Source organism: Peromyscus californicus, unplaced genomic scaffold (genome assembly GCF_007827085.1).
Source record: "Peromyscus californicus insignis strain IS unplaced genomic scaffold, ASM782708v3 Scaffold_9__1_contigs__length_137607984, whole genome shotgun sequence".
Classification (NCBI taxonomy): Eukaryota; Metazoa; Chordata; class Mammalia; order Rodentia; family Cricetidae; genus Peromyscus; species Peromyscus californicus.
This window is the reverse complement of record NW_026294617.1, coordinates 59,265,219-59,287,773: the sequence shown is the minus strand read 5'-3', so window position 1 is coordinate 59,287,773 and position 22,555 is coordinate 59,265,219. Positions and strand designations below refer to the sequence as shown.

The 22,555-nt window shown below is 39.2% G+C and overlaps 2 protein-coding genes across 4 annotated transcripts in view; one reads left to right on the top strand and one right to left on the bottom strand.

Moving 5' to 3' along the window:
* Positions 1-8,122, top strand: part of Etfdh (electron transfer flavoprotein dehydrogenase) — a 28,296-nt gene extending 20,174 nt beyond the window's left edge. For both annotated transcript variants that reach the window (XM_052731304.1, XM_052731303.1), the window contains exons 9-13: positions 734-877; positions 2,958-3,126; positions 5,502-5,684; positions 6,728-6,949; positions 7,772-8,122. In XM_052731304.1, the coding sequence (XP_052587264.1) occupies positions 734-877; positions 2,958-3,126; positions 5,502-5,684; positions 6,728-6,949; positions 7,772-7,935 (882 nt within the window). In that variant the 3' untranslated portion in view covers positions 7,936-8,122. The remainder of the gene's footprint in view (positions 1-733; positions 878-2,957; positions 3,127-5,501; positions 5,685-6,727; positions 6,950-7,771) is intronic.
* Positions 8,123-8,624: 502 nt separating this feature from the next.
* Positions 8,625-21,575, bottom strand: Ppid (peptidylprolyl isomerase D). Of its 2 annotated transcripts, XM_052731305.1 has the most exons (10): positions 21,382-21,575; positions 20,396-20,536; positions 18,425-18,531; positions 15,605-15,793; positions 14,609-14,731; positions 14,356-14,462; positions 11,468-11,609; positions 9,541-9,627; positions 9,407-9,449; positions 8,625-8,868 (listed from the first exon to the last, which is right to left on the bottom strand). In XM_052731305.1, exons 1-10 carry the CDS (start codon positions 21,464-21,466, stop codon positions 8,780-8,782), a joined length of 1,113 nt encoding a protein of 370 aa, XP_052587265.1. In that variant the 5' UTR covers positions 21,467-21,575; the 3' UTR covers positions 8,625-8,779. The 2 variants fall into 2 exon arrangements, with proteins under 2 accessions (XP_052587265.1, XP_052587266.1); XM_052731306.1 differs by lacking the exons at positions 18,425-18,531; positions 20,396-20,536; positions 21,382-21,575 and adding an exon at positions 17,296-18,404.
* Between the last annotated feature and the right edge of the window lie 980 nt (positions 21,576-22,555).

Below are 22,555 nucleotides of genomic sequence, written 5' to 3'. Positions count from 1 at the left end.
ACAGTGATGGAGGCAGGATTCATGCCTGATGCTGACTTCAAAGCCCACTTCCACCACAGCATGCTGCCACTGAAAATAAAATTGGCCCTCAGTTTGAACCTACTACTTAAAAACAATCACAGGCAATTTCCTCTTCTGTCACTATAGCAATAAATTGTATCTTGAACTTTCTGAACAATGCAAACTAGCTAGTTTCTATACCTTGTAGTTGACAGCAGCATCATAGTATAGTGTCATGATCCTACTTTTACATGACACATCATTGAATTTATGCACTGTCAGTGCTTAATACTCTCAAGTTTTAGTGTCACTTTATGGTACTTACCCTAGTGACTCAGTCTCATCAAAGGAAAAAGGTGTAGCTGTTCATTTTAGCACTAGCACTGCCATGAAACCTGTATCTCATCCCGCCGTTTTTCTGAATACAATTTACACCCCTTTTCATTTATGCCCTAGTAGTACTATAACATAGATTAACTATCTTACTTATAGAGTTCGTATTGATAGACAAGTAATAAGTAATCAAAACTCCATTTGTGGAGACTTATTTACAAATGGGGTTTTGATTATTTTTTTCCCTTAATTTGGATTTTGATTTCCAGAGCACAATGGTTTTTTAATGTCTTCTTAATTTTTAAAGTTTTGCTGGTTATAAACACATACTATCCTTTTGCTTACTTTCTTTTCCTCAGAGTTTAGAGTTTATCTGTTTTCATTTGGGTTTTGGTTTAAGGTTGGTCTCGACTATCAGAATCCATACCTGAGTCCATTCCGAGAGTTCCAAAGGTGGAAGCACCACCCGAGCATCCAGCCCACACTGGAAGGGGGGAAGAGGATAGCCTACGGAGCACGGGCACTCAATGAAGGTGGCCTCCAGGTAGCTTCCAGCACATACTCTCCATTTTTATTTTGTAAATTAAATAACCAGTCAAAAACAAAATAATTATTTCCTAGGAAGAAAATTTATTTAAGGAATTTAACAAAATACTGTTTATAAAATTATGCATGAACACAGTAATTAATTACACTATGAATTTAGTTTTAAGAATGTTGAGAGCTGGAGAGATGGCCCAGTGGTTAAGAGCACTTGTTCTTGCAGAGGACTCAAGTTTAATTCCAGCACCCACATGACAGCTCACAATGTCCCCAACTCCAGTTTCAAGGCATCTTGACATCCTCTTCTGATCTCCTCAGATACTAGCACACACATGGTGCACAGACATACAGCAGAACACTCATACACATAAAAGAAAAAAAATATATTGATTTCATTGGGTGTGGCGGTGCATGCCTTTAACCTCAGCACTTGGTTAGCAGAGGCAGGTGGATTTCTTGAGTTTGAGGCTAGACAAGAATTCATAGTGAGATCATCTCATTCATGTGTGTGTGTGTGTGTGTGTGTGTGTGTATGACGAATACATATATCTTCATGGGCCTTTTATTTTTTTACTAGAAAACAAAAATTGTGTAATTCATGCTGTTTCCCTTTATTCTTTAACTATACTAGGAAAGTGAAAATTTTCAAAAATGATTTATCCCAACTAAGTCTTTCAGGTAGCCTGTTAGGATCCTGGCACCAATTATTCTGTTAGTACATATTCAAAATAAATATTTTGCAATATGATTAATTTATTGAGTAGGTATTAAACAATGAAATAAGACCTAAATGGCCATGATAAAAGCTATTAGTACTGTTGTTAAAAACAGTATCAGACAAGTAAGATAATTGAAAACCAGCTCTAAAGGTTAGACCAAATGATTTGGAACAAGATAGCTTCTCTGACCTTCAGGATTCTGCCATCCCTTCTAGTCTAGATTCTAGGGATATTTTAGAAATTGGGGTCTGATTTTCTTTGATTGAATTAGAAAAGTAACATGGGGGGGCAGTTAACCTTAAAATAAAATTCTGAATACATTGTTACTATTAACATTGTCATAATGGTATTATAAATAAGTCACTCAAATATGTGTGTATGTATGTGCACATGTATGTGTACATGCATGAGATCAGAGGACAACTTGTGAGACTTGGTTCTCTCTTTCCACTGTGGGTTATGAGGATTAAACTCAAGTCATGAAGCTTGACAGCAAGCTTTCCCCACTGAACCATCTCGGCAGCCTGGGCATGGTCCTTCTCGGATTCCTTCTGCCCTCAGGTGGGCTTCTTTGCTTCAGAATTCTACCATTGGAGGAACGGTGGCCACAAAGCCTTCCCTCCCCATGTCTTCTGCAGCTGATGACAAGTTTTGTGAGTCTCAGTCAGCACCATCCAACTTTTACCACTCCACCACCTGCTCAACAAAGGCCTGTCTATGGCTGAATTCAGAGAGCCCCAGAGAAGAAAAACTGCATCTGAAGAAAAGAACAACCCCGCATTGGCTTTCTTCCTTTTCAGACCAGAGGACGTGTTCCCGTGCAGTTTTTTCAGTTCCTACTCCTTAAACAGTATACTTTATTGGCTAAATTGAAAATATTGAGACCTTTATTACATTGGTTGTTTAATCAGAAATTGAAAGTTCAGTTTAAGCTAATAAAATTTGTTTAGAGTAGTAGCTAGTCATTGTAATGCCATTAGGTCATAGTTATCCATCTCTACATGTCAGACTAAAATAAAAAGATATGGAATCTTTTCCCAAAACACATGGAAAGGAAGTTAGTTTGTCATCCAAATTTAGAAAATCTTCTAACCATGACACAGATACGTATTAATAAAAGCATGTCATTTCAAATGGGCTGTTTGATAATTCTGTCCCATAGAGATCAGGCGCGGAATAAGAAAAAAAAAAATGGGAAATGGCCGTAGTCCTAATCCTAAACTGCCCTGCCTGGGTTTCCTTCCCTGGCTGCTGCGTTCCTTTTCATGTTGTTTATTTGTCTTCTTTTCCTACAGCTTTAGGTTTGGGTATTTGTTTCTGCCTCACTTGAGCTGACAGATGTATTCTCAATCTTCTTTTCAGTCTATACCAAAACTCACTTTTCCTGGTGGCTTACTAATTGGTTGTAGCCCTGGTTTCATGAATGTTCCCAAGATCAAAGGTACCCACACAGCAATGAAAAGTGGAAGTCTGGCAGCAGAATCAATTTTTAATCAACTAACTAGTGAAAATCTCCAATCAAAGACAACAGGTGAGAAGCTCCTCCTACAGTAAAGGAACACTAATACAGTCAGAAACTTTAAAACTGTCATTTTATTCTCATCCAAAATGTAGTACCAGTGATTGTCTCCTTTTGGATTTGATGGTACATCTGCATTGCATATATGGAATCATTCAAAAGGCATCACACCAATTCCCAAGTATCCATAGGCTAGAAACAGAGCATCACTACACAGGGCAAAATCAGCCACCTATCCTTAGCAAACACTGCAAGCATAATCACATGACTCTGCTGTGCCAGAGAACAGGCACTGCCACCGCCATAGATCATTAAGAGGCCATCTAACTGGGCATCCATTAATCAAAGGAGAGACAGGCAGGTTTCTATGAGTTCCAGGGCAACCAAGGCTATACTATGAGACCCTATTTCTAAATCAGTTAATTCAAATAAAAAGATCCCCTGGCAAGTCTCTTATTTTGAAATCTAATTTTTCCTTTCATTTCTTTTTTTTTATAACTATTTTTATGTATATATGTAATATGTAGGGCTGGGGCATGTACGTGCTACAGTGCGCATATGGAGGTCAGAGAACTTAAAAATTTTTTTTTTACTATCATTGTTTACTTGTGTGTGTAGGTATATGCACATACGTGCAAGTTCCTGCAGAGGTCAGAGGAGTCAGATGTCCCTGGAGCTGGGGGTTACAAGCAGTTGTGAGCCGCCTGATGTGCATGCTGGGAATCAAACTTAGGTCCTCTGGAAGAGTGCTATATTGTCCTAACTGCACACGTCACCTGTCTGGCTCACTATCAGAAGACCTTGGAAGTCAGTTCTTACACATTTATATAGTTCCAGGAACTGAACTCAGGTCCTCATGCTTGCTTGGCAAGTGCATTTCCTAGCTCAGCCATCTTAGTGCTCTCAAAAGAAACCCCCCAAGGAACACTGTAATCACAGAAGTATTCCCAATGGAACCGCAACTCCATGGTCACCAGTTTGGGGGTTGTTGTTGGCTGTCTGTTCTGTTTTTCTTGCCAGTACTGAGGATTGAACCTAGGACTCTACTACTGAGCTATCTCCCCCAACTGTTGACTGTTTCTACAACCCTGCATCCCGGCCACTGGTCTCCAGCTCCTGAACATGCCATGCATGCTCTATCTTGTGGGTTTTGTCTCTGTTCAGATAGCACTCTCAGGTGGCCTCTCTAAATCTTACCAGTTGGAATATGCATAGCCTTCCTACCCCTTGAACTGTTTATTATCATGTGCCATCATTTTTATTTGACACACTATATATTTGGCTTAATTTATCTACTGTCCAAAAGAAAATTTTTATCTACTGTCTCCTGCCAAAAACTCCAGCAAAGACTTTGTTCATTTTCAGTTCTAAACACTGGGCATATAGGTGCAACTCAGCAGATATTTCATAAATAAACCTAGACCTTAGAATCACAGATAACCAATGTTCCTTTACTAAGAATTAGCAACGAAGGGACTTAGGGCATGGCTCATGGAGTGCCTAGCATGAACAAGACCCTGGGTTTGATTGGTTCCTAGCCCTAAAAAAAAAAAACAGTAAGTGCAACTTGGTTATGGTTTCAAGTATCTAAGAATAAAGGTCTAGTACATGGGTTTGGTAAGTGGTAAGAAAACCAATAAAAGCCAAGAGAATACTTTAGACAGGGCAGGACAGGCAAGATGGAATGCAACAGTTAGGTAGAACTTTCTCTTAATTTTTAGTCAAGTTCTGTTCCTTGTGGAACCAGCAGCCCTACTCTAGCTGTTGTAAACACAGTACCAGATAATTTAGTATTATATTGTATAGTATTATATACTGGAATTTAGTATTATAACAAGGAATAAAATCCCTTGAGAATTATAAGAAAACCATTAGCTAAAGAGTATAACCACTTTGTAGTTTGTGCAAGTCAGTTAGTTGTAGCTGGGTGGTAGCACACACCTTCAATCCCAGCACTCAGGAGGCAGAGGCAGGCGGATCTTTGTGGGTTCGAGGCCAGCCTGGTCTACAGAGCGAGATCCAGGAAAGGCACAAAGCTACACAGAGAAACCCTGTCTTGAAAAAACAAACAAACAAAAAAAAAATATGTGTTTGTAAATAGCCTGAACTTGTATTACGTTTCCCTTTTCAAGCTAATTTGTTATGCTTCCAGTGTAAACATTAAAGTCTAATATTTATGGCCCAGCGGTAGGATACTCGCCAACCATGCACAAAGCCCCAGTGCCATCCAAAGAAAGGCAGATCAAATGCTTCCTACCATTAAATATAGAGATTATCTTGTTGGAAGACGCCAACATTTGTGATTCTGTGTGGATCCACATAACCATGTTTCTACAAATTAACTCACCCTCTGTGTTTCACTTAATATTTCTTATTTTTCATAAAAGGACTCCATGTAACTGAGTATGAGGATAATTTGAAGAAATCTTGGGTATGGAAAGAGCTACATGCTGTTAGGAATATAAGGCCATCCTGCCACGGGATACTGGGAGTATATGGAGGGATGATTTACACTGGAATATTTTACTGGATATTGAGAGGAATGGAGCCATGGACTCTAAAACATAAAGGTAATTCAAATATACTAAATACCAGTGTTTATCTTAAGCACCTTTATATGGAAGAAAAATGTATGTATGGGGTGTGTTCATTACTAGAAAATGTAACTTTTTAGTATTTTGGTAGTGTTAGGGCTGAACCTGAGGCTTTTGCTAAGCTCTTATCTCTACTATTTTAAACTTGCTTTGTCAGATATGTGGTAAATACGGTTCTGTCTGGGTGTGGGTGTTTATTTTATAAGGGGGGGGGATATTTTGCGACAGGATCAAATCTGCTTCGTAGTCAAAGGGTTGACATTAAACTATTTCTCCTGCCTCTACCTCCTAAGCACTGAGATTACAAATATGCATTACCACACCCATCTGAAATTCAGTATCTTTAAAAGGTAAACTGCCGGGCGGTGGTGGCGCACGCCTTTAATCCCAGCACTCGGGAGGCAGAGCCAGGCGGATCTCCGTGAGTTCGAGGCCAGCCTGGGCTACCAAGTGAGTCCCAGGAGAGGCGCAAAGCTACACAGAGAAACCCTGTCTCGAAAAACCAAAAAAAAAAAAAAAAAAAAAAAAAAAAGGTAAACTACCCTAGACTGAGCTCTTTCCTTCGGTATGATGGTAGCTCCAAGTTTTTCTAATATACTACTTGAGGCCAGGCAAAGGGAGATAAAGGCAAGAAGGTAATTCAAAGCCAGTCTGAACTAAGTAACAAGATTACTTCATTGATGGACTGAGAGTGAAGTTCAGTGATAAGAGACTATTAATTAGTATGCATCTTGCTGAATCTCCAGCACCAAAAAAAAAAAAAAAAAAAAAAAAGCACTGGAAAATTATGCTACTTTGGGGCTGGAGAGATGACTCAGAGGTTAAGAGCACAGGCTGCTCTTCCAGAGGTCCTGAGTTCAATTCCCAGCAACCACATGGTGGCTCACAACCATCTGTAATGAGATCTGGCGCCCTCTTCTGTCATGCGGGCATACATGCAGAGCACTGTATATATAATAAATAAATCTTTTAAAAAAGTTATGCTACTTTATTAAACATCTTCCTCAAAATTGCTTAAGGCTCAGACTCTGATCGGCTCAAACCAGCTAAGGATTGCACACCCATTGAGTATCCAAAACCTGATGGACAGATCAGTTTTGACCTCTTATCATCTGTGGCTCTGAGTGGTACTAATCATGAACATGATCAGCCAGCACATTTAACCTTAAAGGATGACAGCATACCTGTTAATAGAAATCTGTCAATATATGATGGGCCTGAACAGCGATTCTGCCCTGCAGGTCAGTAATGATTTCCTTCTGTTCCTAAACATTAACAAATTTCCATTTAAAGATGTTCCCTTTCCATTGCAAGGAGACGGTTGTTTATTTAAAAAACAAGCAAATACTTCTATGTTCAACATCCTTAAGGAAACTCATGTCCTAAATGTTCTGACTAGCAGTGACAAAAGAGTAGAGATTTTGATTAGGCCTAGTTTGGGTGACCTATCATCTCGAAACAGCCTTCATGTCTACCCTTAGAAAAAAGGATTATAGAAAACAAATACAAATACCTGTTCTTGGGTAGTTTTAAAAAGCTGTTTCTGAAATGACAGTTTGTGTGTACATGTATATGCATGACGGCCACACTAAATTCAGTGACACTAAACTTTAAATTCATCAAATACTGAATCCCTTAAGTGCTAAGAGCTTTCAGTTAAAATTAATGAGAAACAGATGTAAATAATATAGTAAACAGCACTGGGATATATGAAAATTACTGTACGTGCAAGTGAAATTAGAAGGTCTTGTCTTGACTTTTAAAAGTTACACTGTACTATAAACTCTCAGAGGAAAGGACTGGAGCTCATTTGTTTAACTCTTGTTAGACTAACCCAGACAATACTGTTGTGTTTCTACTATGTATTTAGTAGAAGTACTAAGTTTATTAGCATACTAATAGCAGCAATATACACCAAGACCAGATAGTCTCTGGGGGTAAACCTGAAAGCCTCAAAGGCTTTTGAAGTTGTTCTAAGATTTTAATTTCGACTCACTTTTGAATTATTTACTTTTTGTTACCTTTTGTTAATATACCTTCATGTATTTATTTTTATTTTACAGGGGTTTATGAATTTGTTCCTTTGGAACAAGGTGATGGATTTCGATTACAGATAAATGCTCAGAACTGTGTGCACTGTAAAACATGTGATATCAAAGACCCGAGTCAGAATATTAACTGGGTGGTGCCAGAAGGTGGAGGAGGACCTGCTTATAATGGCATGTAAAACACAAGCGCCTTCAATTACTGGCACATTTGATAAAACTGTAAATGTATGCCAAGCTAACTTTTTAAAATGTTTAGATAACTTCTGAACAAGTGTCCTTAAACATTATTGAAGTAAACTTTATATCTAAAGTTGTCCCATAAAATCATAAACTATTTCTCCTAAATAAAACTTTACAAGTAAATGATGTAGCATCTCACTTCCCAAGTCCTTCAGAAGCTTCAGTACCAACAGGAACTTGTACTATTGGCCTTCATAGTGCATTTGTCTTGCTAAACACAAATCTTCAAGTATAAAACCAAATGTGTATTCTAGACCAGGGAAGGACATCCAGAACTAAACACGAATAGTTTTATTGAAACATAACTATGCCCACTAGCTATACACATAGTTGTGACAGACTAGAGTAGTAGTTCTCAACCTTCCTAAATACTGCCACCCTTTAATACAGTTCCTCATGTTGTGGTGACCCCCCCCAACCATGAAATTATTTTTATTGCTACTTCATAACTATAATTTTGCTACTGTTATGAATTGTAATGTATATATATGTGTTTTCCAATGAGAACCACTGGGCCAAATCATTTACAAAGCCTAAAACTTAGTAAGACTTTAAATTTAGTTTAAAGATTGGCCTGATATCATTCTTGGTGAAAATGGAGACAGAAAGATTTTTAAATGAGATTAACTGCATTTTGTAACACTTTATTAAGAAGAAACCTATGTCAGTACTTCTACGTAAGCAATGATGACAAAAAATCAAGAGAAACATATCAGGGATCATATGTAGACAGTAACTTACATTATCATTAATGTATAATGTTTAAGCAAAGTTTAATTATTTTTAAGCGAACATTTTTGCATACACCGCCTTCTCTTTATCTTTCTGTGCCTTTATCATTTGTTTGACTTTAAGCAACTCTGCCTGGATAGCTGCGGGGAGAAAAGGCAATGAATTAATTTTCACAGCATCTAAAAAACTGGAAAAACAACTAACATAGCGTGGTCGTGACACAACTATCCCCTGCCATAGCTATATTTTTTAGCAGTAATATTTAGACCTAGTGTTACTCTTCATCTGCTTTACCTTGGAGAAAGTTCATTTCTATCATAGCTACTCTGCAACATACCCAGTACATACAATGCTTGGTCATGGTCACAGCCACATTCAGCTTAGGGAAGGAATGTCCCAAGCTTTAAAATTACAATGAATGCTTTATTTCTTACTGTTGAACCTTTGGCTAGCACTGATGTAATAGAACCTCATCTCAACAGAAAGGGTCACAGAAGCAGTACCATATTAAAAAGCTAGTAATACATTCTTGAGCAGAATACTTGTCTATTTACTATATAATCAGTGCCTGGCCCAGTAACTGGCACTATGCAATATCTGAACAAATAAATACGTCAAGGTTATGTGTACACTGGCTCATGAGGACCCATTTTTGAAGGATAAAACCTGCCAATTTACCTTTATCTCCTGGGGCTATCTCCTGTGCCTTCTTAAGATCAGCCTTTAATGGAGGCAGAGAGAATTTAAGAAACATTAGACATTAAATCTTTTAAGGTGATCATCTATTATAAAACAATGAGAAAATAATTTACCAATGCTTGATCATATTCTTTTAATCCTTGCCATCCTTGCGCTTTGCGGTATAGTGCTTTGGTATTTGATGGGTCCATTTCAAGAGCCTATGAGAAAAGTTATAAAATCAGTATTTGTATCTCAAAGTGCCTGTTATCAACTGGCTCCAACTCACTGGAGCTAGAGCACCTGTGCCAGCCAGGAGTTTACCAGTAGAGGGTGCTGAGGGGGTGGGAAAGAAGGATGGGTTTCTTTATGAGTCTCCAGTGTGGCGCTCTGCACTGGTTTCTAGCTCAAGTGGACCCAGACTATTTAAGAGAAAAAAATACTTTTCTTTTTTTTTTTCTTTGAAGAGGAGAGGGAGGGGGAGAGAGGAGAGGGCCGAGAAAAAAGTATTTTAAATAAAAGTTTAAATACAGTCGCCTTCTAATATAATCATTGGTTCAAAGGCAGTCCAACACTTCCTGAAAACCAAAATCCAGTGATATATAAGTCACTCAATTGCCATATAACTTTGTCCAGCTATATTTATAGGAAATGATGACAATAAACGTCTACATGTTTATCACAGAATAATATTCAACCTGTGGTTAGATAATCTGACAACACAGAATCCAAGGACATGAGAAGGCAATAATACTACAAACATGAACAACTTTTAACAGGTCTCTTCCCTGAAACAAACGTTTTTAAAGCAGTATATTTTGTTTGCATGACAGCTCTTAAGAGAGCCAATACTGAGAATTTTTTCTTAAGATGGAGTATTACCTGCCTTACAAAAGTAAAGAGGTCCAGAATGGACAAGCAAACTTTCCTCTACTGCATGTTCTAAATGGTAACATGTCTTGTTTTCATCCATTCCATCTACTTAAGCAAGGGGTAATGGGAAGGCTGGGACTAAAGGGTAGCCATGTGAATATAACCCAAGTACTACTATACCACTAAGCTGCACACTCAGGTCTTACTATAGTTCTTGCTGAGCATAGGTGCATGCTCTAAGTTTAATGTGCAAAACCAAAATATTTAGTCTGAACATTTTTTTTTGAAACTATCATTCAGTATACTTGGATGGCCCCAATTGGGACAAAGTATCTTTCCATGTATAACCAGTAGTTGTAATTTCCAGTAGTAACCAATCTCAACACCAAATAGGAACTGTCTGCCCACTGTGTCCTATCCATAAGCTTTTTGAGGATCGGGCTTTAAAAAAATAAAAGCAGCCAGTGAGATGCCGCAGTGGGTAAACACATTTGCATGCACATCTGAGCCTAGGCTCAATCTCTGGGATTCACATAAAGGTGGGAGGAGAGAACTAACCAGTTGTCTTCTGACCCTTGTACATGCACACACAAGTATAAAATTAAAGTACACCAAGCCCAGCATGTAACATGTCTGACCCCAGCAATTTAAAGGCAGCAGGAAGACCTTGTCTAAGTACATACCCTGACTGTACACAGGACATATCTCAGTTGTAACCAAGCAGAAAACCCAGCACAGGCAGGAGAGAAAGCATATCTACACACATGCTTTAGTTTAGTTTTTGAGACAGGGTCTCTCTTATGTAGCAAAGGATGGCTATGATTTTCTCACCTTCCTACCTCTACTTTGCTTGGATTATAGGTGTGGGTTACCACCCTCATACCTACATTCTTAATCATTCCTGGCTCTGTGTTCATATATGTCAAGCTCATAAATACAAATAAATAAGCAGATAAACATGCTTTAAGAAATGAAAGCAGAATACTTAGTACATATTAGGTGACAATTAAAAAGCAAAATTATGGATTAGCAGAAAGAGCTAACAATCCAAACTATTCAGAGACAAGATGACTTAAGTCACATTTTGTCAAGTCTCATTAGGTCCTAGGCAATTAAATACATTAAGGACCATTGTCTTTTTCTAAGTATTGCCACTCCTTCCAAAGGTTTAACATCACACAGACTTACCTCCAAACAACTGTCAATTGCTCCCTGCCAATTGGACATCTTCAATTTACAAGCACCAATATTCAGTACACAGCTTAAGGCTATAGGTTGCAGTCTGGCTGTATCTGCTTTCTCAATCACAGCCTTTGAACTGTCCACGTATCTAGAGAACATATTAATAAAGGCAACATGTAACTGCACACTGCTTCTTCAGCATTATGTCTAATATTAAAGGTCCATCTGATACATGATGGTGGTAAGTTTTTGATGACACTTTTTCTTCAGATGCAAGAAATTAAACCCAGGGCTTGTGATCCTGCTAAGCACACCTTCCTGCCACTGAGCTACACTCCTAGCCCTACTTCTCCAGAGGGTATTTTTTACATCAACTTTCCCACACAGTTAAGATCTAACAATGGTGCCCATATCTAATTATGTACAACTCAGGTTCATGTTATATACCTCCTAATATAAATTATGTTTAGAACCAGTATTCCTACATTAGGACAACTGAATTCAATGGAAAAAAAGCAAAGCACTATGTCGTGTTGGTTTCAAAATATTATTTGTGTGTTTGATACAGGTACCAGACAAACAATGGTGTATGTGTGGAGGTCAGAGGACAATTTGGGGAGTCAGTTACTTCCTTTTACTGTAGATTTCAAGGAGCTAGCGTAACAGGTTTGCTTGGCAAGTGCTTTTACTCACTGAGCCATTTTGTTAGCCACGTAGCATTGATGTAACTGTTGACTGAAAAGATCCCAGAAGCTAAGCTGAGGATCTGGTCCCTATAACTTAGTTTCTAAAGTTTCCTTTCTCCAAAAGGAATTGACTCCTTAGAAACTGCTTATTACAGATACAAAAGCAAAGCAGTTCTAAGAGCAGCCTAAAAGCAAGTGCTAACACACTGATACAACATGCAAAAATGAGGCTAGGAGTGTAGCTCAGGGTACTTATCTAACACGCCAAGGGTCCTGAGAACCCCCAGCACCTCAAAAAACAGGGAGGAACTTGTAACAAGTGTACAAACAATGTTTCAGTGTGTAAAAGCACTAGCAGCCAAAACTGATGGCCTGAATTTGACCAATAGGAACCCAGACAGTAAGAAGAGAACAGACTCCCACAGGTTGCCCTCTGGCCTCCATAAGTACTCTGTGGTATGTGTGCCTACACACATATATAAATTAATGTAATAAAAAATAAACTGAGTTTTAAAGGCCCGCAGATTTACTATGACTTAGAGGAGGAGGGGCTGCCTCCTATAGAATGTTAAAATTCAAGAACTAAAGCCCTTCAACAGTCAATGTAGTAATTACACAAAGGCACTTCAGCGACACTACAACCACTGTGTGAAGACTGCATCTTCACAGTCTCACAGTAGCACCTATTTCCTATCTACAAAGGGGAAAATGCACAAGGGGGACATTTACGGCAATCAGAATGATACCACTTTAACAAAGTGCCCAAATACAGAACAGGCCAAACTGACATGTGTCTTCAAGGTGTTTATCTTAGGAAATATACAATATCACGCTACCTACATCTTCTTCCCAAAATACTTAAGCTCTTCATTCTAAAGTAACAATTATGTACTAACTTACTAAGATACTACAAAAGTATCCATGGAGGCCTGGGAAGACAGCTCAGGTGGGAAAATGCTTGCCTTGCAAGCATGGGGACCTCAGTGTGACACCACCCCCCACCCGAACTCACATAAATGCTGGACATTTAGCACTAGGAGCTAAATGAAGGCCGGATCCTTGAGGCTCACTGCCAACCAGTCTAGTCTAACTGGTAAGCTTCTAGTCAATAAGAGACTGTCTCAAAGGAGCTACACAATGTCCCTAAGGATGACATCCAAAGTTGAACTCTCGTCTCCACACATGTACAGGCACACACACACAACATTTTTTAAATGCACGGCCAAAAGATGCCTAAACCTGAGCTCAATCCCAGCACCCACACAGTAGGAGAACCAACCCCCATAAGTTTGTCCTCTGACATCTACTCTCATGTTGTGGCACATGCATTCACACACAAAATACATGAGAAATCATTTACATGAGTAAATAAAAATCTAATAAAAAGATACTGGAGATGCCAGGCATGACTCACACTGTGAATCCCAATAGACGGGGGGGGGGGGGGGGGGGGGGGGGGGGGGGGGGGAAGGAGGCTACACACAGAATAAGGAAGATCTTTGGGTATGATGCCAGCCTCATCTACATAGTGAGTTCCATACCAGACAGAGCTAAAACCCTATCTCCAAAAATAAAAGCAGCATTACAGCCAAATACTTATCTTAGTTTGCACTCTGAACTAGGAAAAAAGAAACAGGAAAAAATTAAAACAGGCTGTATATTTGATACATTGATATATTGATATCTTCTTGAGAGGGTGTTGTCTTATTGAGGTAAGTAATTTAGACTGCGTTTGCTCTTTAGCAAGTACATTATGTGCTGATATACTCAGGAGTAAATATGGAATCTATAAGTTTTGTGCAAACACAAAAGTTAAAAACCCATGAAAGGGTAAAAACATGTAGTTGAGTCCCACTTCAACTTTTCTGGATTTTGAAATTGTTCAAAATAAGTCAGGGCAACAAAAAAATGTAGCTCTTTTGTGGGGGAGGGGTTATTGTTTCAAGACAGGATTTCTCTGTGTAGGCCCGGGGCTGTCCTGGAGTTAGCTCTGGAAACTAGGGTAGGCTCCAACTCAAAGATACACCTGCTTGTGTCTTTCTAGTGCTGGGATTAAAGGTAGGCACCACACCGGCAAGAAATGTAACTCTTTCATTATAGCTGTTTATTATACAAATAACTTGCTAAATATGAGTGATTTTGAGTTTTAGTTCAAAATAATTCAGTTTATACATTCTCAAAAGTAATTTATTAAAAATGCTGTATTACCTTAAAACCTTTGCATATTTTTTAATAGCCATCTCCCAGTTCTGAGATTTGAAAAAAGTATTTCCAATGTTTTTTAAGTCTTCAGATATTAATAAAATTTTATCTACCTGTATAAAATACAAATATGCTGGATGTTAGTAAATAATGTGACTTAACACTAAGGTTCTATCATTATGACAGGCTGATCAAGCTTTTGAAACTAGATATTTTACTTCACTTAAGGAATTCAAGTTTACTCATCTCTAATACTCACATCTTTGAGGTCTATGTCTGCATCCTCGGGGAAATCAGGATGACTATCACCAGAGCCGTCTCTGGGGAATATTCCCCAGTCATCCCCATCTTTCAGTTCTCCACAGTCTGCAATAACACACGGCTGTAAAAATATTAAACTGAAGTGAGTATTTAGAGATCTTTAAATCTACCTTTAAAGGCTGCACTTTAGACCAGTCATATACGCTGCTACTACTACTGTCACAGACTTGACAGGAATGCATCTATCTGCTTTAACTAGAGTAATTTCCTTTTATGTACATTCCAACTAATATGACAGTGTCACTAGTCACAGTATTTTACAGTTTGAGAGTGCAGTCTTCCTGTCATGTACTGTTGGCTGGCATTCTTCCTATGAGTAACTGGATTTCTAATCCCTATGCAGTCTCGTTAGCATGTCTCTCATAGTCACTGCTTCACACACATTTAGAATACAATACAGTCTGAAGCACTTAAGCAATTTATACAGGCTGGAAAAACAGGTCAAGACAGTAACAAGATCTATGCCAAACTTCAGTTCAATAGCAGTGAACTCACTATCTTCTTTCTGGTGTGTACTACAGTTAATTACGACTAACGCAGAAGCCTCACTGATAGGGGAAGACTCGGGCAATCTTACAAAGATCACTTGTTAGATGACACTGAAGCTGAAACAAGAATTCAAATCGCTTTCTTGGCCATAGCGGGTTAATCCTGGTGCATGAGTAGCATTAGCAATGACAAAAAGACTACCAGACAATTCAAGGAAAGCTAGGTCTACCTGTTTTGAATAAACAAACGTTTTTCCTTTAAAGTAATCTTCTTAGCCATTGTTTTAAAAAGTTTCAGAGAAAAGTGGCCAATCCAGGCTCCTACAGCAAAAACATCCTAATTTCTTTCCTACTTTCTAACTAACAATCATCTGACCCTGTAACTTGCATTTCCTTGACACAGTAACTAAGCAGGCCTGTTTATTCCACTGTAACTTTTTACTTACTTTGGCAGGTTTTTCACCATTCACTTCTACATTTTCAAGCATCCTTGCCACACCTAGTCCTTTAATGACTTGACCAAATATCACATGTTTCCCATCCAAATGAGGAGTTGGAACTGTTGTGATAAAGAACTGAGAACCGTTTGTATTGGGGCCTGCATTTGCCATGCTCAGCAAACCCTCTCGATCATGCTGCAGAGATAAAAATCATCAAAAGAAAAACAAAGTTAGAGGCCTTAGTCTGAATTTCCTTTTATTGACTCTTCATCTAAAATAAATGAAGTGTACGACTATTTACTCTTTTACATCAATTTCACTTATAAGTGTTTAAGTACCTTTTTCTCTGATTTTACTTTTATAAGAGGCAGGTATTTCTAAACTGGCCAACTGCAAGGGATGCTTACACTTAAAGAAGATGATGCCACACTAAGGACATCTAGTAATTTACTTTGCTCTTTCGGTGACAGTTACTATTTTTCTGAAAACACCTATACAGTCTTCCCACAATCAGAATTGGCCTATATTACAATTCTTCCTTTTCACTAAACTGAGATCAGTAATGTAGTATTGAATTTAGACAAGTTATTCAGATAAGTACTTCCCTAATTTGGAAAATAATTCCAATCTTATGGCTTTCATCCAGGTAAATGAACAACTCTGAAGAGTATGCAAAGGAACATCTTGCAACTAGTATGTTCAAGGACAAGACAGTTTGCTTTTCTACTTTGCATAGATAGCATAGCCTTTCTGAATGCATACCTCTAGTGCATGCCTCATAACTCTCAGGTTACTTTTCCCACACCTAAGATATCTCATCAACGTAAATCCAATTCAGCTTTCAAGGTCACTCATTTTTGCAATGCCACAACCAAGTTGTTTTTTCCTTAGGCCTCCTTTCTTTTAATCAATGCAATGGTCAGAAATACCTCAGTTATTCCTGATAGCTTTGTTTGGTGCTTCCCTTTAACTGTTCACCACACAGTTAAGCTTGCTTTCTCTGATATTCCACTGCCCTTCCCTGTTGCTGTCCTCACTGTCAATCTGAAATCTGTATTTTAGGCCCAGACTAGCACAGTCTCAGCCATCTGCAGACCCACTTTGCCTAGCTTAAGTGACCAAACCTCCTAGTGTCTCTCCTACTAACTTGATCTCAATCTTTCTCCTATCACATGGCTAAGTGTAGCTCCACATGCTTTTAATCCCAGCATTCAGGAGGCAGAGACAGATCTCTGTGAGTTCAAGGCCAGCCTGGTCTACACAGCAAGTTCCATCCTAAAGGTTGAACTTCCTTAATCTGAAAACCAAAGTCAGACGTTACAAAATCTGACACTTTTGAGCAACAACTTTCACATACCAGATTAGAGATGCTCAACCTATAAAACCTATGCAAATATTTTGAAATCAAAATAACTCTGAAATCTGAAATATTTCTAGAATAAAGTCTTCTATCAAAGTTATACAACAAATATGTTCAATCTACTTAGCATTTACATGCATATTATGTATTATTATCCTCCACTGTCCCTTGTATTTTAATCCTGACTCTGAGGTAAGATAATAAACAGCCTCTCATTTTTCATAAGCTCTTTGGTGCAGTGATAGAACTGAACAACAAAAATTCTCTTTCCAAGTCACCCTAATTACCTTGCTTATATTCCTCATTTCCAAAGACATCACTTTACTTTTGTACTTACATGTCTGTTCTTAAAACGGGAATGGTGCAATACACCCCGAACATTAACCATATCCGCTAGGTGGAAAATCCCCTGACATCCTGGATATTAGCGATGGTTTTGTTGTTCTTCAAATTCAAGGATAAAGATGCACAAGTTACCATCCTTACAATAATGAGAACATTTTTTTCCTGGGATCAATTTTGCCATATGGCAGCTTAAAAACTCATTGGCTTAACTGAAGCATATAAAAACTGACTGTAGTGAAATAAGTACTGTATTTTTGCCAAAATATCAGACTGGCCAAGTATGGTAATGTTTATCTGTCATTCCAACACTCAGGAGGCAATGCAGGAGGATGGTAAATTCAAGACCACCCTGGATTACACAGTAAAACCCTGTCTCAAAAAAGAAAACTGTGGGGCTGGAGAGATGGCTCAGAGGTTAAGAGCACTGGCTGTTCTTCCAGAGGTCCTGAGTTCAATTCCCAGCAACCACATGGTGGCTCACAACCATCTACAATGAGATATGGTGCCCTCTTCTGTCCTGCAGGCTGAACATTCACTGTATACATGATAAATGAATAAAATCTTAAAAAAAAAGAAACAAAAACCCAAAAAAACTGTTTAAAAAAAAAAGAAAACTGTTACTGGATAAATCCTTCCCACATTAAAGATGCATACTGAACTGGGATGTAGCTCAAGTGGTAGAGAACTTGCCTAGCATGCACAAGACCCTGAGCTCATTCATACCCAGCACCACAAGCGCTTAGAAATGTTTATTTATGAATATGATTTCTTTTCTAAGAAAAGCATAATCCACACCAGGCCTGCTAACAGGTTTATAATCCCAGCTCCTAAGGAGGGTAAGTAAAAGGACTGGGAGTTCAAGGCCTGCCTGGGCTACAGTTTAAGGCTATCCTGAGCAACAAGGCAAGACCCAGTCTCAACATGGGAAATGGGAGGAAAGGTAGCTGAGCGAGGGAGCACTTGTCTGGCATAGAAGACCCTAGTACCGGAAGGAGGAGGAGGGGCAGGGGGAGAGAAGACAGCAATCTGGTCACACTCAAAAGGTATTTTTTGGTGTCTTAATTCAAGTATATTTCAAATACATAATCTTTATATTAGCAAAAACAAGAATTTTTCTTTACCTTATAATGAAAATTTTCATCTTCAAATTTTTCACCATATATACTTTCTCCACCTGTCCCATTCTGATTTGAGAAGTCTCCACCCTGAATCATAAACTTCTTAATAACTGCAAAAAAGGAATATGGCTACTAGCAACTGTAACAGGAGATCTCAGCAATGCTTAATAATGAACAAGTAAGAAGAGACAACCTCCTAAGCACAACCTTAGTGGTGTACCTAGCCATTCTCCCCTGCTTCCATCCAGTCTCTACTCATTAGACTTCTCACAACCTAATTCTAAAAAACTCTTTATTACCCACCAGCTCCCAAGAAATTAGTTCTTTGAACTAATTCAAAAGTACCTCCCTATAAATTGTCACTGAAACACAAAGGTAGACCTAGTTTCTATCATTATACTGACTCTACTTCCATTTTATAACATGTAATAATCTGTCCCCATCCAACAATGAATTGCTTAAACAGTATTTTACTCCTTGAAACTATGTACAAACTTGCTCAATAATGCCAGCTAAATAAACACTATCTCTATTAGTGTTGAACACACAATGAGGATTGAGCCCAGAAACTCACATATGCTAGGAATCATGCCAGAGATTTCTGTATACTTAATGACAATGGTTTAAAACCACCCCATGCTCAGAGAACCCTAGGTTCACGGTACTCAGCATTTGGATACACTGTAGTAATACACACAACTAGCCAAGAGAAAAAGAAACACTACGTTAGGAGGTATCCATGTCCTGCTTCCTTGGACTTCTCCCTCTCATAATAGTTATAGGACTTACATTTCTCCTAGCAACAAAAATGCAAAAACGCCTGCAATAATTCTACCCAAGAAATGCAAGCAAAACCCCAGCACCCAAAATATTTCCTGGGGCATTATCATAAAAGTATTCTCTGCCTACCATGTCCCAAAATTTAAGACTAAAAAGCATATGTTTCTTACCAATTACATTTGCAAAAATAGTGTAGGCCTATTCATCAACCTTGTGATTTAAGGAATGGCTCAAACGTCAAGTTACCAACTCCAGCCAACTGCTCTTTGAAAGAAGTTTTAAAAATACTGTGCTAACTATTTTCTTAATAAATATGAAAGTTGGGCTGGAGAGATAGCTCAATGGTTAAGAGCACCGACTGCTCTTCCAGACGTCCTGAGTTCAATTCCCAGCAACCACATGGTGGCTCACAACCATCCGTAATGAGATCTGGTGCCCTCTTCTGGCCTGCAGGGACACATGCAGGCAGAATACTGTATACATAATAAATAAATAAATCTTAAAAAATAAATAAATAAATAAATAAATATGAAAGTAAATCAATTTTAAACATTTAAAAATCAATGTTCATTATTCTTAATAAACTATTTTTAAGAAAATCCAATTACTGGAGTAGGTGTGTAAACAGTAATACCCTGGATTCAATTCCCTGCAATACATGAAAATTACTGATACTGTAATTTATTTATTCATAAGTATTTACTGTTTACTTAGACTTTTATTAGATGCAAGAATAAAATGGTGAGAGCATACAGCTTGTGAACTTATGATTACTGAACCTAAAAACTACTGGGACAGCAGTCAAATAATCTGCGTGAAATCAGAGTTTCATCACATATTACCAGAGGGTCCAAAACACTGAATAGTCAGACTTTTCAAACAATTCTGCCCAGGCTGTAAAACGACCTAAGGTCAGCTTATTTATCTGTCATGCTTTTTCTTTCCCAATGAAATGGTTTGAAAAGGTAGTCAGAAGACTGGTGAGGTCAGATTGTCCATTTCCCAGCAGATAAACTTTGGTATGCTCCCACAATCAATCCCACTGCTCACAGCCAAGCCTTTGATACTGAGCTATCACCTGTGTCCAAGTATCCTTCAAGAAACTGAGTTGTTAGACCTTTCACCTAACTTTATATTCTTCTTCAGCTCCTAAGAGCAGGACTGATTTCTGTATCAAGATAAACAGACACATACTTCGGTGAAAAGGGCATCCTTTAAAATGGAGAGGTTTCCCAGTTGTGGATCCAGTGCCTTTTTCTCCTGTACACAATGCACGAAAATTTTCTGCAGTTTTGGGCACAATATCCGCAAATAATTCTAAAACAATTCTGCCAACTGAAGGAAAAGAAAAGGAAATCATGTCACTGTGCAAAGTAACTAAATGGGTAAACAAAAAGGGGATAACTAGTATGCCTAACCAGTGGTTAACACATCGTTCAATGAGTCATTTAGTTCTCTTTTAACAACTTATGTTAACTATAGCCACAATGTTGTGTAACAGAACTTTTGAGCTTACCTCTCTTTACAAGAATTATGCATCCTTTGACTGACATCTCCCCAGTCAGTGGTACCTTCATACTACTTCTGAGTTCAACTTTTTTTTAAGATTCCATGAAAGTGAGATCCTGCAGCAGACTTATTTCACTCAGTACAATATTCTCTAGATTCATCTATGCATAAGTCATAAATAAGAGTTCCTTTTTTTTTTTTTTTTTATTTTGGTTTTTCGAGACAGGGTTTCTCTGTGTAGCTTTGTGCCTTTCCTGGATCTCGCTCAGTAGCCCAGGCTGGCCTCGAACTCACAGAGATCCGCCTGCCTCTGCCTCCCAAGTGCTGGGATTAAAGGCGTGCGCCACAACCGCCCGGCTCATTTTATTTTGTAATAAACGGTGGCGCAAAGATTGCAGGGAAGTGCGACCAAATCAAGAGACAAAACAACGTAAGGGACGCCACAATTCCTAAAGTAGAAATTTCCAGAAACTTCCGGGAACTAATGCATCGCCTACAAGGGAGCAGGCTCAACCTGGACTCGTGGACGCCAGGTCTTGATCCGGGTAGGATCCAGGCTGCTATCCCCTCCCGACCCCAGGCCCCGGGCCGCCGGACAGTCAGCGGGCCGAGCAGAACCGCAGCCGGGAGGCCCCAGGCGCGGGAGCCGCGGAGCCGGCCGCGCCGCTCACCTCGCTCCCCGCCGATGTCCACATCAAAGAAGACCCGCGGGTTCTTGGGGTTGGAGGGCTTGGCTGTCGGGGATGGGTGCGACATCTTCACTGCAGGCGCTGGGAAGCGGGACGCGGGCACCACGTGCGCGTGAGGGACACAAATTCTACAGAGCCTCCGCGAGCTGCGCTGGCGACACGCTGGAAGAACCACTTCCTGCGCGCAGCCGGAAGCTGTACTCTGGTTTCCGGTTCCGTCCCCCTCTTTTCCGGTTTCTGCGCCTAGCCGCTGTATCCTACCTCTCTTTAGTGGCTGGAGGGATGGCCGAGTTCTTTTTCGGTCCGTGAGCTGTTTACCGGTGTTTGCGGCATCTCTGGGTGGCAAACTTAGAAATGATCCTAGCCTCGGCTCTGCCACGAACTGCCAGTAACTACTCCGAAACTTAGTTTACTCGTCTAAGAAAAATGGGAATAAAATTTCTACTTGGAGCAGACAAGATGGCTCAGTGGCACTTACTGCTCTTGACGACCGAGCTGGACCCCGGAATTCACAGGGTGGAAGGAAAGAGTGTTATCTCCCAGTTGTCATCTGACCTCCAAACGTATGTCGTGTCTGCACTCAGGCACGGGCATACATAAATTAATTTAAAATTGTTTGAAATGCCCACCTACCTCGGGAAAGCGTTTTGGAGATTAAATACATAAATTACTTGTCGGGTTGCCTGACATACACTGATTGCATCTAATCAATAACAGCTATCATGTTACTATTAACGTATTGTTGTCGTTTGACCATCATATTGTAAGTGACCCAGTCTAGACCTAAGACTTCGAACTGCTCATGTTGAGAACCCAGAAGAGGGTGTTTTTGACTTCTGTTAAAACTTCGTACGCTTCTAGAGTCTACTTTTTTCCTTAAACGGGCTTGGTGTAAAAATGTACATCTTAAAGCTGTCGTGGTAATCTCAGCACTGAGCAGGGAGAGGCAGGAGGATCCACGCAAGCTCCAGGTCAGCATGAGCTATGCAAAACAAAGACCCCTTTGCAAAAATAAAAAAGTATATTTAAGATGAGTAGCTTTAGCGCATGCCTGTTCAGTTCAAGCTATCCTGGGCTACGTAAAGAGGCACTCTCTCCAAAAAGGAAAAAAAAAAAAATTAAGACAGGCCAGGTGGTACCTTCTATATACTCAGCA

Bases quoted from the DNA above. Each gene is read 5' to 3' on its own strand.
- Ppid (XM_052731305.1), bottom strand. From the start codon at position 21,466: ATGTCGCACCCATCCCCGACAGCCAAGCCCTCCAACCCCAAGAACCCG. The intron at 18,532-20,395 runs GTATGTGTCTGT...CCTTTTTTGCAG, and splicing joins AGGATGCCCTTTTCACCGAA to TTATTAAGAAGTTTATGATT. The intron at 9,628-11,467 runs GTAAGTCTGTGT...CTTTTCTCATAG, and splicing joins CAATTGACAGTTGTTTGGAG to GCTCTTGAAATGGACCCATC.